Source organism: Eulemur rufifrons, chromosome 24 (genome assembly GCF_041146395.1).
Source record: "Eulemur rufifrons isolate Redbay chromosome 24, OSU_ERuf_1, whole genome shotgun sequence".
Taxonomy (NCBI): domain Eukaryota; kingdom Metazoa; phylum Chordata; class Mammalia; order Primates; family Lemuridae; genus Eulemur; species Eulemur rufifrons.
Window position 1 is genome coordinate 10,345,258 of NC_091006.1, and position 16,292 is coordinate 10,361,549.

The window sequence follows — 16,292 nt, forward strand, 5'->3', positions numbered from 1 at the left end:
CAACTCGGGAGTCACCAGGAACACCGTTTATGACCCTGCCCGCCCCGCGCTCACAGCTGCTGAGCGATCTGCTCTATCCTCCGCAGCGTCTCCTCCGACTGCAGCTGCTCCAGGCTGAGCAGGGACAGGCCCAGCTGATCCTCCTGGAGGGGACAGAGACAGGGAGGAGTCACATAGGGCTGGGGGAACAAGACAGCTGCTGTACTTCCCCTAGTGTTTCCACTGGGGACTCGAGGACCACAGGACAGGATGTTTGAATCTGGAAACGTGCGTGTGATCCAGAGTGTGCTGTCCTTGTGAGGGGAAGACAGGTCTGAGGGAGGGAAGGAGCCAGAGTGTGTCCAAGAAGGAGCAGCTTTCCCAGGGCCAGAAAGCGCCCAATGCCCCCTCTGGGCCACCCAAGCAGCTCACGGTTAACTGGAGCCACCCAGCCCACTCCCAGAGCCTGGCTCACGGGTCCATGATGAACTTGCTGGGGCCAGGCTGGGGAGGGGGAGAAATCCAAGGGACCTTCCCCGAGGAGACTAGGCCTGGGAGGGGAAGGGCGCGAGTGCGGGGCTCACCCGGTGGAACGGCTGTGCCATCTGCCGCAGGAAGTACTTGGCGACCTGGACCCCCTCGTCAACAGTCAGGTTGAGGTTGGCGTCCGTGAGGTGCTCCTGGATCCAGCGGGGCAGCTTCCCCCGCTTGTCCACGCGGGCAAAGCGCTTGGAGCAGAACAGGAGAGAGAGGGCGTCGGCACCCCAGTCTGAGGGAGCCTGGGCTACCCCCAAAGACCCACCCCGTCTGGGAAACGAAGAGGGAAACAGCCTGGTTCTCGGAGGCCGGGGCGGGGGCCCAGGGAGCCCCTAAGCGCACACCTTGTCGGCAAAGACCATGAGGCCGTAGTCCGTCTTGCCCCTGATGGCGCGACCCACACACTGGGCCGCGTGGCGCATGGCGTCGAAGGTGAGAAAGTCATTCTCACGGATCTGGAACTGGTCCCGCAGGTATTCCAGCCGCGCCTGCAGGTGAGGAGTCGGAGATGGGGCAGCCATCCTCTCCCTAGTGTGCCTGCCCCTTACCCCTCCGCGTTCTAGCCCCTTCCACAAACGGTGCAAGCCCCAGCCCCCTAACTTCACAGTCTGTTTCTGGGACTCTCCGTGAGCCGGAGCGCTGCTCACCTTGAGGATGCGGCTCTGCGTGTAGACGTAGGGGACACCAAACATGACGACGGCCCGCCCGTAGTGGTGCACTGGGTGGGCGCAGCAGGGAGAGGGGGGTTACACGCGTGGCTGGAGTGGGAAGGCCGCTCGTGCCCTAGGAGGTCATGGACAGAGGGGAGGGGAAGCCCCTCTGCACGCCCAGGCTGGGGGTGGGTGGTCCCCTGAGGGAGCAGACAGCATGGTGGGCAGCTGTTCCAGAGAGTTCCATGCAGGTGCTTGGGGAGGGGACAACCTGGTCTACTCACCGAAGTCGATTCCCTCGGACACTTTGCCCCGGGCCACTGAGAGCAGGATGGCCCCACGGCCGTTCTCGCAGGCCTGGGGAGGGGAGGCCAAGACGCACACTGTGTCACTCAGAGCTGCCCCCCCCGGCCCCCTCCTCTCCGCGCCGGTCTCCCAGCACCCCCCACACCCACCTCCTGGTACTTCTCCAGGGCGACACTGGTCTCGGCCCCATCTTGGGTCTCGATAAAGAGCAGCTTGTTCCTCTGGATGTTTTCAAGGATGCCCTAGGGAAGGACGCCAGAGAGACCAGGGTTAAGGGTGGGGTTGGCAGAAGGGAGATCCAGGGCATGACTGTCCTAGTTGCACAACTGTGCCACGGACTCCTGCGTGACAGGAGTCACTCTCCAGGCCTCAGCTTGCCCTTCTGAGACCTGGGGGCAGGGGGGACTGTCCAACCTCACTTCTTTTGGGAAATTTTGTGATCTGGGTGGTCACCGCCAGAAAAGTAGGACAGGCATGTGGCCCCAAGGTGGCCAATCAAGATAGTCCATCCCCTGCCAGCGACGGGTGGAGGGGCTGACTGCAGGCAGGGACAGCCAGTCAGAGGCTGCCCTGAGCTTTCCCATGTGACAGTGAAATAGAAACAGTGTGGTAGTGATACAAGGACAGACACACAGACCCGTGGGACAGAACAGAGGGTCCAGAAACACACACCAGTCGCCTGTGCAATTCAGTGGGGAGAGCGCTTTTCAATAAATGCTACTGGAGCAAGTAGATTTCCAAATGGGGAAAAAAAAAAAAAGAACCTTGGCCCCTACCTCACACCATGCACAAAGATGAATCTGAGGTACCTCGTAGACCTGGATGTGAAAACTAAAGCCACAAAGCTTCTAGAAAGAAACACGGGAGCCTATCTTTGTGACCTTGGAGCAGGCAAGGGTTTCTTTTTTTTTTTTTTTTTTTTTTTTTGTTGAGACAGAGTCTCACTTTGTTGCCCAGGCTAGAGTGAGTGCCGTGGCGTCAGCCTAGCTCACAGCAACCTCAGACTCCTCGGCTTAAGCGATCCTACTGCCTCAGCCTCCCGAGTAGCTGGGACTACAGGCATGCGCCACTATGCCCGGCTAATTTTTTCTATACAGATTTTTAGTTGTCCATATAATGTCTTTCTATTTTTAGTAGAGACGGGGTCTCGCTCAGGCTGGTCTTGAACTCCTGACCTTGAGCAATCCACCCGCCTCGGCCTCCCAGAGTGCTAGGATTACAGGCGTGAGCCACCGCGCCCGGCCCTGGCAAGGGTTTCTTAAATAGGACACGCAAGGCACTCAGGACGTGAGGATCGGGTGGCCGGCAGCCATCTTTCCACGGTGTGAAGGCCAATGTCTTGGCCATGAGGGATGATGTTCCCGCCCCCCACCCCACCATTCCCTGGTAACGTGGATTAGCCAAGTTCACTCATCTCACCCCAGAGAAGTGCTCGCTTTAACCCGCCCCTGACAGAGAGCTGGGCTGTGCTCAGAAAGCAAAGATCAGTCCCCTCTCCCACCCATATCCTGCAGGTCACCCAGTGCCTGGCTGTGGCAAGCCCCGTTTCCAGAATGCCCTATGACCTCTGCACCCACATCCCACAAGGGGCACCTGCAGACTCTTGAGGCTTTGCCCGGGTTTCAGTCCAGCCTTAATTCTCTAGAACCTTCCTCTAACAGCACAGCACCCAGCCAGAGTCACACCTGCTGTCCAGAGTCTCCCCACTGGTCCGTATGTGCTGGAGGGATACAGGGCTGGGGCAATAAGGAAGCCAGGAGGTGGGGGTGTGGTGACCTCTGCTGCGGGGACCTCCTTTGAGGGTGGGGCCCACAGAGGCAGCCCATGTCTGAGTTCGTAAGTGGTGGGGACAGGGCACAGGGCTGCATGCTGTTTATGCCACACGTTGCTCCGGTGTATTGTATACATTCTCCTGTCACATGTGATACATGTCACCATTGCAAACACGGGGAATGAAGCCAACACACAGAGGTGCCGTGCCAAGAGCTGAGAGGAAGCCTTTCCAGGGAGCGGGTGGCCAGGGTGGCTGGGCGTACCTGCTCGTACCAGGAGGCCACGGTGCTCTCCATGTACTGGTAGCTGGTGAAGAAGGCCACGATGCCATCGGGGACCACTGCGGACAACTCCAGCAGGAGGTTTCCATAGTTCCGGATCACAGCTGCACGGGGTCAGAGGTTGGACCCTCTCCTGCCCGGGTCCTCGTCCCCACTCCATCTTTAACTTAGCGTTCCCAGAAACCCCACTGAGGTCATCTGGAGGACCGTTCACACATATCCCACCTCTCCTCCGTCCCGGCCCACGGGAGGACTGTCCCTCCCACCCCCTGAGGCCAGGCAAGGCCATGTGATTTGCTGTGGCCAATGGAATGAGTGCAGAAGTGGCCGTGGGCACAATTCACCACGATCACCACGATCTCTCCTGTCACGTCACGCTGCCTCTGAGGTGCCCAGTGGTGGAGGTGCCCAGGGTGAGGAGGCCCCAACTCGCGATGGCCCTGCACCGTGGGCACGAAGTAACCTCCGGGTTAAGCCACCGAGATGTGGGCTGTTTGTGACGGCAGCATTACTTAGCCCACCTGACTGACGCGCCGCCCCCTCGGAACCCAAGGACGCCAAGCCCACAGGCGGCATACCGATATCTTCCCGGCTCTCAAATTTGGAGCTGATGGCCACCTGGTCATTGCCACGGCCGATGATCTGAAGCAAGCAACAGGGGTCACAGTAAGTGTAACAAGCAAAGCAGCAGCAACGCTCCGACACGAGTGCCCATCACCTGCTAGTGCTGTTCTTAGCTTTTTATAGACACAACGTCATTAACAAACCCTCCGCTGCTCTGTTATCTACATTGCACGGATAAATGACACGGGCTCAAAGAAGGCGAGTCGCCTGCCGAAGGTCACACAGCGAATCAACAGCAGGGAAGGACTTGAACCTGAGTCTGTCCGTACTTCTGACCAGCAGCTACACCCGGGCCCAGCCTCCAGGCCAGTCAGTCGCAGGAGAGCGCCGCTCCCCACGGCGGTGGGCGCCCCCGGCAGCCCTCACAAAACCACATGGTCATTACCAGTCCACCATCTCCGAGGGCATTTCCAAAAGCCAAAAAGCTCTGAAAGCTCCAAATTTCCTTTTTAGGTTTGGCACAAACTCATTAAGTAGCAAGACCTGCCCTGACCTGAGTCTACTCAAAGGCCGACTTATCCCCTTGGTGTGATACTTTAAAACCTTTGGCTGCTGAAACAGAAGCAGTCTGCCTGCACAGAGCGGCCCAGACCCTGCGGGGGCTGCTACGCACCACGCAGCCTATGCCTCGTTTCTGAAGTCTGTAGAGTTCTGAATTCCAAAACACATCGGCTCCAGGGCTTCCGGTAAGGGACTGAGGCCCAGGTTAAGACGCCCATGTTAGAGAAGGGGACAGGTAGAGAGGAAGGCTTGCTACCCAGGTCACAGGCAGATGACGTCCTGGGCACAGCACGGTGACTAAGTACCTACCTTGTGCAGGCCCTGAGCTACGTAAGAGTTTTACATCTGTTATATCTGTCTAAATCCTCTAAACAGCCCTGGGAGATCAGGGAGGATCATTCTCATTTTGCAGATGAGAAAACTGAAGCTTGGGGGAGGCATGCCCAGAACCCTGAACCCCAGCTCTTAGCTGTCAAGCCCTGCTGCCTGAGCAGGGGAGCAGGGGAACAGGCGAGGGAGGGAGGGAGGGCGCCCCACCATGCTCTCACTCACCATGGGGCAGAGGCAGACCCGGGCCAGCGTCATGGTGAAAGTTGCCATGGTGACGGGGTGGAAATCCAGGATCTTGGGGTAGATGTCCAGTGGGGACAGTGTCTATAGCAGGGACAGCGGGAGAGACTTCAGCAGGCCTGAGCAGGGACTGGGAGCCTGACAGCAGAGGGCTGGGGACTGGGAGGGGACGGGGAAGGGTCCTCACCCCCGACGTGATGATGACAGACTGGAAGCGCTCAAACACGGGTTTGATGGCCAGCGAGGCGTCCATGCAGCTGCCGAGAGAAGAGGGCAGTGAGGGCCAGGCAGGGTGGGGGCCCCGACCCGTGGTGCATTCACCCCCACACCGGGGTAGGGTCCCACCTGAAGTGCAGGATGGGGTTGGCAATGGTCGGGGTCCTGTCGTCAAAGGGCTCGATGATGATGGTGAAGCCTATGGACACGGGGGCGGGCACAGGTGGTGAGAATCCCCCACCAGGGTCACATGGCAAGCACTCAGCTGTTCTCTCCCACCCCACAAGTGAATGGGACCAAAGACCAGCCGCTGGAGCCCAAAGCCCAGGCATCCAAAACACACCCCAACTTGTCCACTTCTCCGCAGGGCCCACACTTGTGCAAACATTCACGGCGGATCCCAGGCAGGGAGCACCAAAGCTTCATCCTTCACACCCTCCCGGCGCCAAAAAGGCCCGCCCAGCACCCGGGAGCCACAGTCTCAAGCCTTCTCCGTGACCTTTCTCCCTAAGCCACCAGCAAGCCGGGCAGCTCTGCCTCTAAAACCTACCTGCGATCTGACCACTTCACCCCACGGCTACCCGGGCCAGCCACCTCCTGCCTGGCCCCACGCCCTGCTCGCTGCACGGAATCCTGAGTCGGGTCATGTCCCTGCTGCTCAGAAGCCTCCTGAGGCCCCTGCTCCTCCCGGGGTCCCGAATCGCCTGTGGGACCAGTCTCCTAGACCCCACTTCCTCCCTGCTCAGTGGTCCCCTGCCGGATGTCACTCCCCCAGGGCCTGTGTACTTGCTGGTCCCATTGCCAGGAAAACTGAAGGCGGCTCCATTTGGTCATTTGAGACTTTGCTCAAAAGTCGGCACCTCAAAGGGACCTTCCCTGGCCACCTATTCTACCAGTCATGTTCTAACACCGCAACATATTTTCTTCATGGTAACTATCCCTTTCCGGAATTATCTTCCTTGTTTGTTTGTGTGCACCTTTGCTACTGGTTTTCCCCCAGGAATGTAAGTTGCAGGAGGTTAGGAACAAGGTCTTTTTTGGTTCCTGCTGCTTCCACAGTGCTGGGCCTGGCTTGTTTGTTGAACAAATAAATAAATGAATGATTTAATATATTCAGTTTCGCTCAGGACAAAAAATCAAGTCCTCTGTGCTGAGGACACAGTGGTGACCAAGACAGCCTGGTCCCTGCCCACATGGGCTCACAGTCCATGAGAAGAGACAGACCTGTCCCCAGACAGTGACGATTCAGAGTGGGCAGGGCTGGGACGGAGAAGCCCAGAGGAGGACCATAACCCAGCCTGGAGGTCAGGGAGGGCTTCCCGGAGGAGGAGACATCTCTATTGAGCATAGAACTGAGGGCTGAGGGGGAGGTGGGGGGATGAAGAAGAAGGGGAGGGAAGCTCCAGGTGAAAGGGGAGGTGTTGGCAGACGGGGAAATGGGGAGGAGGGAGGGATGATGGGACAGGACAGAGGGATGGACGCAGAAGCAGCACCTAGCAGGACTCACTGCTGCCCGGCCCTGGGGTGAGGGGGACCAGGTCTCCGTCCTGCCCAGGCCCAGCTGCAGGACATCAGGCCTGACCTGGTTTCCTCGCTAGAGCAGTAATCCCAGGGATCAGATGAGCCCGGCCAGCTTAAGGCTGAGGAAGGGGCGGGACACCAGCTGATAAAACCTCAGGAGCATGTCCCTCTCCCCGAGCTGGACACCTCAGCGCTGTCCCAGCTCCTATCCCCCAGGTGCCCACACCAGGTACCACACTCCCCACATCCCGGCCTCCACCAAACCACCCCTTTCTCTGCCCCCACAGCCTTGCCTGGCCCAGGCTTCTCTCCTGCTCAGCTCCCTGATCCCTGCCTTGCCAGAAGCATCTTTCTTTTTTTTTTTTTTTTTTTTTTAATTTTTTTGTAGAGATGGGTCTTGCTATTGCCCAGGCTGGTCTCAAACTCCTGGCCTCAAGCGATCCTCCTGCCTCGGTCTCCCAAAGTGTTGATATTACAGGCGTGAGCCACCGTGGCTGGCCCAGCATCTTTCTAAAGCACAAACGTGACCTGGCACCTCCCTTGCTCAGAACCTGCCCTCCGAAAGCACAACGAGCAACTGCTTCCCACGCCCTGTGGCATGAGCTGGCTCCACAGAACTTCTCCGGCCTCATCCCAGACCGCAACCCACCCCCATCTTCCCCACTCCGCAGCCAGAGGGAGCCTTTGAAAATACGAATCTGAGCACCAGGCTCGCTCAGGAACTGTCTGCAGCTGGCCAGGGCCTTCAAAACAGAGCCCCAATGCCTCTGCCCAGCCTGTAAGTCCCTGCTCCCAGCCCTCCAGACTCTGCTGGGACCCTGATTCTGGCCGCCAGGGGGCCCAGCAGGGGCAGAAAGAGGTTCGCTTACCCTTGGCGTAGGTGCTGACGAGGGTGGCGAAGTTAGCGAGGAGGGTGAGGGGGGAGAAGTCGGCAAGGTCGGTGATCTCCAGGGTGTGCAGGAGGGAGCGCAGGCGCTCGGCGCAGAACCTGGCGGGGAGGCGAGGGGGGTCAGGGGCAGCGGGAAGCACGAACAGGACCACAGCCCCTCCTCTGCCATCAGAGCATGCGGTCACATGTCTGTCTTCCCAGGTAACTGGGTGCTCCCTGAGGGCAGGGCCTGGGTCTGCTTCCGAAACTTGTGTGTCCCCACATTGTATATATGCACGTCACACAGAGCCACCACTGCACGATGGCACATACAGAGCAATAACCAAACACCCCACATGTGTGAGTACATGTGTCACTTGTCACATGTACTCACACAACCTTGTGCACAGGTTCTTGTCAAGAGACCCACGATATCCAAAACCCCAGTCACCGCATCGATCCTACGCGGCCACACGAGCACACCCAGAATCTCCCGCCTTTTCAGGCACCCTTGGTCAGAATCACACGTGCTCACAGACGAAGTCACACACATCCTACACAGTCTGATAGACACTGTGTCAGTGGCAGGCACGCACGTGCAGGGCCACCCAGCCACAATCGTACACAGGCAGGCATGAGGCTCTCATCCCTCAGGGACAGGTCCTGGAGCTTTGGAGCCGGGTGGGCAGTCAGACGTTAACACCTGCCTCCCACACGTCAGTTCTTCCAGCCTGCCTTTAATGCCCACGCTGGGACAGATGCCCCTTTGGGCATCTGCCCTTTTGGGGCTCCCCCGTCCCAGCCTGCCTACGCCGGGTCATTGCTATCTGGGGACGAGTCTGTCTCTTCCCCTGGGCCATGGCCCCAGGAGGGCAGCCCTGGGCTGTCTCGTGCCCTTGAGTGACTGAGTTCCTCTCTCTGCCCTCACAAGTCTCAAATGTGGGGGAGACGGGCAAAGCCGCTCCAAGGGCTACCCCACCCCTCAGAGGCAGAGCAGCCAGGGGTTTTTCAAGTCGCAACCACCCGGCACTGTGCTGTGTGACTCTGGGCAATGGCCTCCCCTCCTGGAGTCCCCATCTCCTCCTCTGCAGCTTCGGACACTATGCTGGGATGCAACTGAGGAACGGAACATAAAGGGCTCAGCTCTTCCTAAGCGCCCCGCTGCTTTCTCATGTAACCATCACAGAAACCTGTGACACGAAGAAACAACTCCCTATCCATTTCACAAAGGTTCAGAGAAGACCAATGACTTATCCAAAACAGCAATGGAAAAGTACAGGAAGCCCCTCCGCCATGCCTAGGTCCATTCTCTGCCTACTTTATACCCCAGGAGACTGCACCCCCCCCCCCCAAAATGCACCCAGACTGCACCACGGGGACGTCCCTGCCCTCAGGTGTGGACTGTGAGAAGCACCAGCAGGAGAAGACATGCCGAGGGGCCCAGCTCCCATCCTGCTGGGCCTGCGTCCTGGTCTCAGCTCCCCTGAGGAGCCTCTCCAGGCCCTGCCCAGCTGACTCGCCATACTGCTCCCTTCCTGGCCCCTGTGGCCTGGGCTGGAAATAGCTGCAAGCTCTTCCCGTCCCCAGGGGCTCCCCACCCTCCCTGGCTCCTCACCCCGCCTGCCCTCTCAGTAAACGGTCCCTCCACTGAACTCTCTCCAGGTAACATCTGTGATCCAGCCCTGTGTGCCCGTCAGGCCCCTGCCCAGCACCTGGACCCCAGGACAGGCTCCAACCCGAGTCCCCCGCTGTCTGGGGCCGCACCTGAGGGGCTTGCGCTGGATGCACACGCGCTGGGCCAGGCCGCTCAGGAAGGCAGGGGGGCTCTCCTGCACCACGTGCTGCACGCGCAGCCGCCACTTGACGTACTCTAGCAGCCGCCGCAGGAAGCCCAGGAAGTGCTCGGCAGTGCGGATGGAGCCGGGCACCGCCTCTGCGGAGAGAAGGGGTCAGCGGCCATGGGGAGGTGGGGCGGGGAGTGGGGGGTGGCGGGGGCAGCGGCTCACCCTTCAGCACCTCGTCAGGCAGCACGGGGTTGGCCAGGTGGGCGTCGGTCTCCCGCGCGACGCTGGCCTCCCGCAGTCCCTCCACCAGGCGGCGGTACTCCTCCCGCAGACGCTGCTCGTCTGTCTCCTTGATCCTGCAGGGAGACCGGGTGGGGGCTGGGTGGGGGCTGGGAGGGGGCTGGCATCCTGGTGACAAGTCAGGCAGAGATCAGGGGCCCGGGAGAGGGGCATGGCCAGCTGGGAGAAGGACAGGGACCAAGATCTACCAGCCGGCCCGCCCCCACCTGAGCACCGTCTTCTGCAGGGTCTCCAGGTTGCCCTGGCACCGGTCGAGGATCCGGCGGGTGAGGTTCACACTCATGGAGTCGATGCAGACATTGTCTGGGGAAGAAGGTGGGGGAGGGCCGGGCTGAGGCAGCCAGCGCGGGGCCGTGGTCTGAGGGCTTGGTGTCCCTTTGGCACCCTGGCTCCCTGCTCACCGATGTTGTGGGCCTCGTCGAAAACCACAACAGCCTTGCGGGCCAGCTCCTTGGACACCAGGTCCGCAATCTTGGGGTCCAGGAGGTAGTGGTAGCTGTACACCACCACGTTGGCGTGCAGGATCTAGGGGGCGAGGGGGGCAGGGTTACCCGGGCCCTGCCACCCCCCACCTGCACCACACTGCCCTGCTGCCTCCTCACAGGCCCACAGAAGTGACAAAAGGAGACAGACAGACACAGGTAAGGTGCAAACGTAAGCAAATGGACAGAGACTGGCAAACAGAGCTACTGGGCAGCAGGGAGATGCAGACAGACACACAGCAGCAGCCAGCCCGGCGCGGGCGCACAGAGACAGCAGGCAGCCCGTGCCCTCCCTCACACCCCTCTGCCCGGCCCGGCCCCGCCTGCCTCCTCACCGAGTATCGGGCAAGAAAGTACGGGCACCAGCCCTGGCGTCGCCCCAGGGACTTCAGGTCATCCAGGTTGTAGATGCCAGCAGGGAGGGGCACTTGGCGCCCATGCGCATCGAATTCCTGGGGCGGGGAGACAGGTGCGGGCAGTCAGGGAGGCTGGCCGCCCGGGCGTCTCAGCCCTCCCTCCCTCGGCCCTGCACCCAAGGCACCTCATAGAAGCGGCAGTGGGGCAGGCTGGCGTCCTGCTCGTACTGTGCCCGCACGTAGGAGGCTGTGAGGCTGTGGCACTTCCCGTCCACGTCCTTCCCAAAGCGCAGGGGTGTCACCTGAGGGGGCGGAGGGCATCAGAGCACCAGGACAGGCTGGAAGCCTGACCACTCTTCGAACCTGGGCCTCCACACCTCACAGCTGGCGGAGATTTTTGGACAACGTGAACCTCAACTTGATTCATTAGTAGTTAAGATACCTGGGAACTCACTGCAGGGATGCAAGAGTGGTAAAACTGTTACATTCTTCAACTATTATTTTTAAAACTTTAAGCCTGGAAGGATTTTAGCATGGTTGAGGATAACTACTTTATCCTTTGAAATGCTAAAACACATAGAACCGTGGCACCGTCTAAGAATCAGAGGAGGTTCTGATCGTACAGTCTGAGAACCAGACTGCCCCTTGACCTGCCCTGTACCCTCTAAAGCTCCACCGGTGACACAGCACAGGACCGTCTTTCCAAAGAACAAAGCCTTTTCCTTCACCAAAGGGATGGCTCCGGGCCTGCCTACCCTTCTCCCTTTCCCGTCTCATCCGTCACCATGGCCTGTGCTACTTCTCTTTGTCATCCATTATGTGTATTATTTCTTTTTTTTTTGTTGAGACAGAGTCTCACTTTGTTGCCCAGGCTAGAGTGAGTGCCGTGGCGTCAGCTTAGCTCACAGCAACCTCAAACTCCTGGGCTCAAGCGATCCTACTGCCTCAGCCTCCCGAGTAGCTGGGACTACAGGCATGCGCCACTATGCCCGGCTAATTTTTTCTGTATAGATTTTTAGGTGTCCATATAATGTCTTTCTATTTTTAGTAGAGACGGGGTCTCGCTCAGGCTGGTCTCGAACTCCTGACCTTGAGCAATCCACCCGCCTCGGCCTCCCAGAGTGCTAGGATTACAGGCGTGAGCCACCGCGCCCGGCCTATTTCTTTTATATATATATATATATTTTTTTTTTTTTTTTTTTTTTTGAGACAGAGTCTCGCTGTGTTGCCCAGCCTAGAGTGCCGTGGTGTCAGCCTAGCTCACAGCAACCTCAAACTCCTGGGCTCGAGCAATCCTCCTGCCTCAGCCTCCCGGGTAGCTGGGACTACAGGCATGTGCCACCATGCCCGGCTAATTTTTCTAAATATATTTTTAGCTGTCCATATAATTTCTTTCTACTTTTAGTAGAGACGGGGTCTCGCTCTTGCTCAGGCTGGTCTCAAACTCCTGAGCTCAAACAATCCGCCTGCCTCGGCCTCCCAGAGTGCTAGGATTACAGGCATGAGCCACCGTGCCCAGCCTATTTCTTATATATTCTTACAGATAATGTGATATAATATATATTGAGTTCCCAAATGTAAAGTACTCAGAACAGTGCCTGGCACACAGTGAGCACAATGGTTTTGTAATATAACTCAATAATAACAATTAACATCCTATGTGTTATATCTGTATAAATATCATGGTAATTTCTAACATTCTTTTAGCTCCTCGTGCACGCTAGGGGCTTCAGCTGCATCATCTCACCCAATCTTATCATCAACAACCTCATGAGGCATGTGCTTAATTATCCCCATTTTACAGAAAAGACTGAGGCCCAGAAAACAGAAATCACCTGCCCAAAAGCACGCAGCTTGTCAGTCTCAGAGCCAGGAAACCAGGTGTGCCAGATTCCAGGCGCTACCTTTTTAACTACCCCTAGGCCTGGGGAGAGTGGGAAGGCTCCCTGGAGGAGGTGTGCTTACCTGGGCCATGAAGAATGAATCAGAATTTGACAAGTGAGAAAAGAATTCTGTGTGGCCCCTGCATGCCTCCACAAGAGGTCTGGCCTGGGGATCTGAGACTCGTGGTTGGACGGAAGAGTTTCCTCAACCCCGGGGCTTAGGGCAAGGGGACAGGATGGGTACTCACCTCCGGGTGAATACACAGGTTTTTGCGGGAGCTCAGAGCCAGCCCCAAAAACGGCAGCTTCTCACCCTCCTGCTTTTCATAGAAGTTGAGCAATTTGCGAAGCTCTTCAATCACCTGCTCCAAAGTGGTGGGGCAGGGGTGAGGGGGAGCTTGTGCTCCTTGTCAGAAGCACAAGTCCCTGCCCTGCCAGGCCCCAAACTCTCCCCCAGTTCCTAAACACCCCCTAAGGCTGGTGAGGGCGACCACCGGGAGGACCCACGAGGCCTAGGGGAGAGTAGGGAGGGAACACCAGGATCAGCCCTGCTCACCTTCTCAATCTCTGGCACAGTCCTCGAGCAGTAGATGAGTTTGGTCACCTCCAGCGGATGCGCCTGCCAAGGACAAGGAGACTCAGCCCCTGTCCAACCCCTACTCGCTTTCCCTTTTATAGGCTCAGAGGGTCACTCACCCGCTGGTATGCTATAATCAAGGCCAACAGGGACACTGTCTTCCCAGTGCCTGAGGGCATCTCCAGGACTCCGTGACCCTGCATGTTGGGGGCAGGAGGGACAAGACACAGGCTCTCAATCTTGGGGACACAAACTCTGGGGACTCCCCCCCCACACATGCCACCACCTGGGAAACAGCAGGACAACACAGCGGTTAATTCTGGGCCCCAGGAGCAGTGGGTTTGAATCCCACTTCTGCCACCTCCTTGCTGAGTGACCTTAGTAAAGTACCTTCAACTCTCTGGGCCACAGTATCCTCATCTCTACAATAGGCCTAATAATAGGACCTTCTCTACGATATAACTAGGAGGACTAGTAAGAAATTGTGGGCTAAATATTTAGCATAATATCTGATATATAGTGAACGCTTTTTAATTTAGCAAAAACTTTTCACAGCACTTACGCTGTGCTTGGCAGTTTCTAAGTATTGTACATCAGGGTTTCTCAACCTCAGCTCTACTGATATTTGGGGCGGTTTGGTTGTGGGGGGCTGTCCTGTGGGCAGTAGGATGTTTACTAGCAGCCCTGGCGTCTACCTACGAGATACCAGCAGCATCTCACCTCCACTGCTGTGACAACCAGGAACGTCTTCAGGCATTTCGACCCCCAAATGTCCTCTGGGGGTCGAAATCGTCCCCAGTTGAGAACCACTGCCTTAAATGTATTAACTCATGTAACTCACACACCTGGAAAGTAGGTACTATTGCTGTTCCTACCTTATAGAGGCACAAACTGTGAAACAGGGAGGCTAACTGATTGCCCAAGGGCACACAGCTGGTAGCCTGTAGTTCAGGAGACCAACCCAGGTAGTAAACTCCAAAATCGATACATTCCTAATCACTGGGCAACTCAACCTTGCATAAATGTCAGCTGCTGCAATTATTAACTATTATTTGGTCAACAGAAGATTTTGGAGTCCTGGATTCCCAAGGACCTTGGATTTCTAAAATCTAGACGTCCCGCAACCTCAGTCTTAGGCCCACGCGTGGCAGAAGGGGCAGCGGCGCGGCCGACCCACCCACCCACCTTGGCGTCCAGCGTGCGTTTGAGCTCCCGCATGTAGGAGAACTGCTCCGGGTAGATGTAGTCGTACGGGAAGTACACCAGCAGCCCGTCCACGTTGAGCCTGGCGGCAAGGACGGCTGGGTCAGTGCCCCGTCCCCTCAGCCCCTCTCCAGCCTTCACGCTCCCGAGTCGGACCCAGAGGGGATACCCGCTGAGCACGGCCGGATATGCCCCAGGTCCCCAGGAGCCTCTGGGTCCCCTCTGTGTCTCCTCGTTACTATCCCCGTTACCGCCTCGCCAGTCCCCGCGGCTGTCCCCACCCCTTCCGCCTCCCCTCGCCCCGCAGGTCCTCCCATCTTCCAAATCCCTGCGCCCGCTCCCACGGAGCGACCCTAGAGCCCCTTCTCACTTCATGGCGCCGGCCGCGGCGTGCAGCGGCGTCGACCCGCCTCCCTCATGAATATTCAGAGAGGCAAGGTCCTGGGCATCCTCAAGGGTCCGCTCCACCTTCGTCACAACACCATTGGCTAATCCCGCCCATCACTCCGCAAGGGTGAAGCCAATCGGGATGCTGCGCGTGCGCATGGAGAAGCGAGGGCGGACTCCGGAGGGAGGCGGTGCTGAAGGCGTGGCTGAGGATCGCCGAGAGCCAACCCAGAACAAAACATGGAAGGAAGAAAGACGAGAGAATCGATCCCATTCATAAGGACTCGGCCTTCCTGCGTCTGCCCAGATTGTCTGAGCAGCGAATAGAGTCCAGAGGAGAATGACAGGGAAACTGGGGACACCTTCGGAGCCCACGAGTTAGGAATGGCCTCACCGCGCCAGACAAACATGCATTTATAAAATACCTGCTGTGTCGTAGACTTCTGTGGGACAAATAACTTATAAACAGCTCCTCCCATTTATTGAGCGCCTGCTATTTACCAGATACTGTGCTAGGCGTTTTAATCAGGCAGTAAGGGAAAGGCAAGTGTGGTTCAGTGGCTAAGGTGTGAGCTCTGGAACCAGAATTCCTGGCTCCAAATCCTGACTCCATTGTCTTTTAACTGTGTGATTTAACTTCTCTGGGGTTCCACTTTCTCATCTGCAAAGCAGTAACAATGAGACTATATACAAGATAGGTGACACTTTAAATTGACCCACACCAAGGCAGTTAAAACTGCTTAGCACACACTAAGCACTCAATAAATGCTAGCTTTTTTTTTTTTTATTGTTGTTCGACAAATAGCTATGGGTCATCTACTATGTGCCTGACCCTGTGAACACAAAGGGGACCATCACAGTTCCAGTTCCTATCCTCAAAGAACAGATATTATATTAAACAGACAAATAAAACTATGATTTCGAGTGCGACAAGTGCTGTGAAGGAAAATTCCAGGAAACCATAAAGGCTTATAACAGGAAGCCTGCTGGCACGGTGGGATGTGAGTATTGGCCGAGTAGTCAGGTGAAGGCTTCCTGGAAGAAGTGAGGTTTGAGTAGAACCAGGAAGGATGAGAAGGAACTAGCCAGACAGAAGGGATGGAAGAGAGAAGTGAGAAGGGCACTCCAGGGAGAGAGACCATTATATGCGAAATCTCTAGGGCCAGAAGAAAGCTGAAGCCTGCAAGCTCTGAAAGCTGGGGCTCAGAGCCCACGACAGAACGACAGAGAGCGGAGAGAGTGCAGCTGGAGGAGATCCAAAATCTTTCTGGTGGCCAACAGAGTCCTCTCTAACTCGATTGCCCCTTATCACCCCCTAGCCAACCCAACTTACTGCTCTCTGATCTCCTCTCTCCCCCAGCTCATTCTGTGTCGGCCACACTGGCCTCCTTGCTGTTCCCCAAAACACCAGACACATCCCACCCCAGGGCCTTTGTACTTGCTGTTCCCTCTGCCCAGAATGTCTTTCCCCCGGTAGCTTTCTGGCAGCCTCAC

The 16,292-nt window shown here is 57.3% G+C and overlaps 1 protein-coding gene across 1 annotated transcript; it reads right to left on the bottom strand.

The window, feature by feature from the left end:
- Positions 1-11: 11 nt before the first annotated feature.
- ERCC2 (ERCC excision repair 2, TFIIH core complex helicase subunit) lies at positions 12-14,837 on the bottom strand. The gene is made up of 23 exons (XM_069458231.1): positions 14,782-14,837; positions 14,394-14,493; positions 13,328-13,405; positions 13,188-13,250; positions 12,880-12,993; positions 10,934-11,050; positions 10,728-10,844; positions 10,312-10,435; positions 10,117-10,213; positions 9,833-9,966; positions 9,591-9,759; positions 7,828-7,946; positions 5,567-5,636; positions 5,409-5,478; positions 5,204-5,305; positions 4,105-4,168; positions 3,509-3,630; positions 1,622-1,714; positions 1,451-1,523; positions 1,164-1,234; positions 861-1,004; positions 564-707; positions 12-143 (listed from the first exon to the last, which is right to left on the bottom strand). Exons 1-23 carry the CDS (start codon positions 14,784-14,786, stop codon positions 51-53), a joined length of 2,283 nt encoding a protein of 760 aa, XP_069314332.1. The 5' UTR covers positions 14,787-14,837; the 3' UTR covers positions 12-50.
- Between the last annotated feature and the right edge of the window lie 1,455 nt (positions 14,838-16,292).

What these genes read in the sequence shown, in the direction of transcription:
- ERCC2 (XM_069458231.1), bottom strand. An exon ending in GCCTGACGAGGTGCTGAAGG is followed by an intron (nt 9,760 to 9,832) that starts GTGAGCCGCTGC and finishes TTCTCTCCGCAG; the next exon opens with AGGCGGTGCCCGGCTCCATC. An exon ending in CTGTCATCATCACGTCGGGG is followed by an intron (nt 5,306 to 5,408) that starts GTGAGGACCCTT and finishes TCCCTGCTATAG; the next exon opens with ACACTGTCCCCACTGGACAT.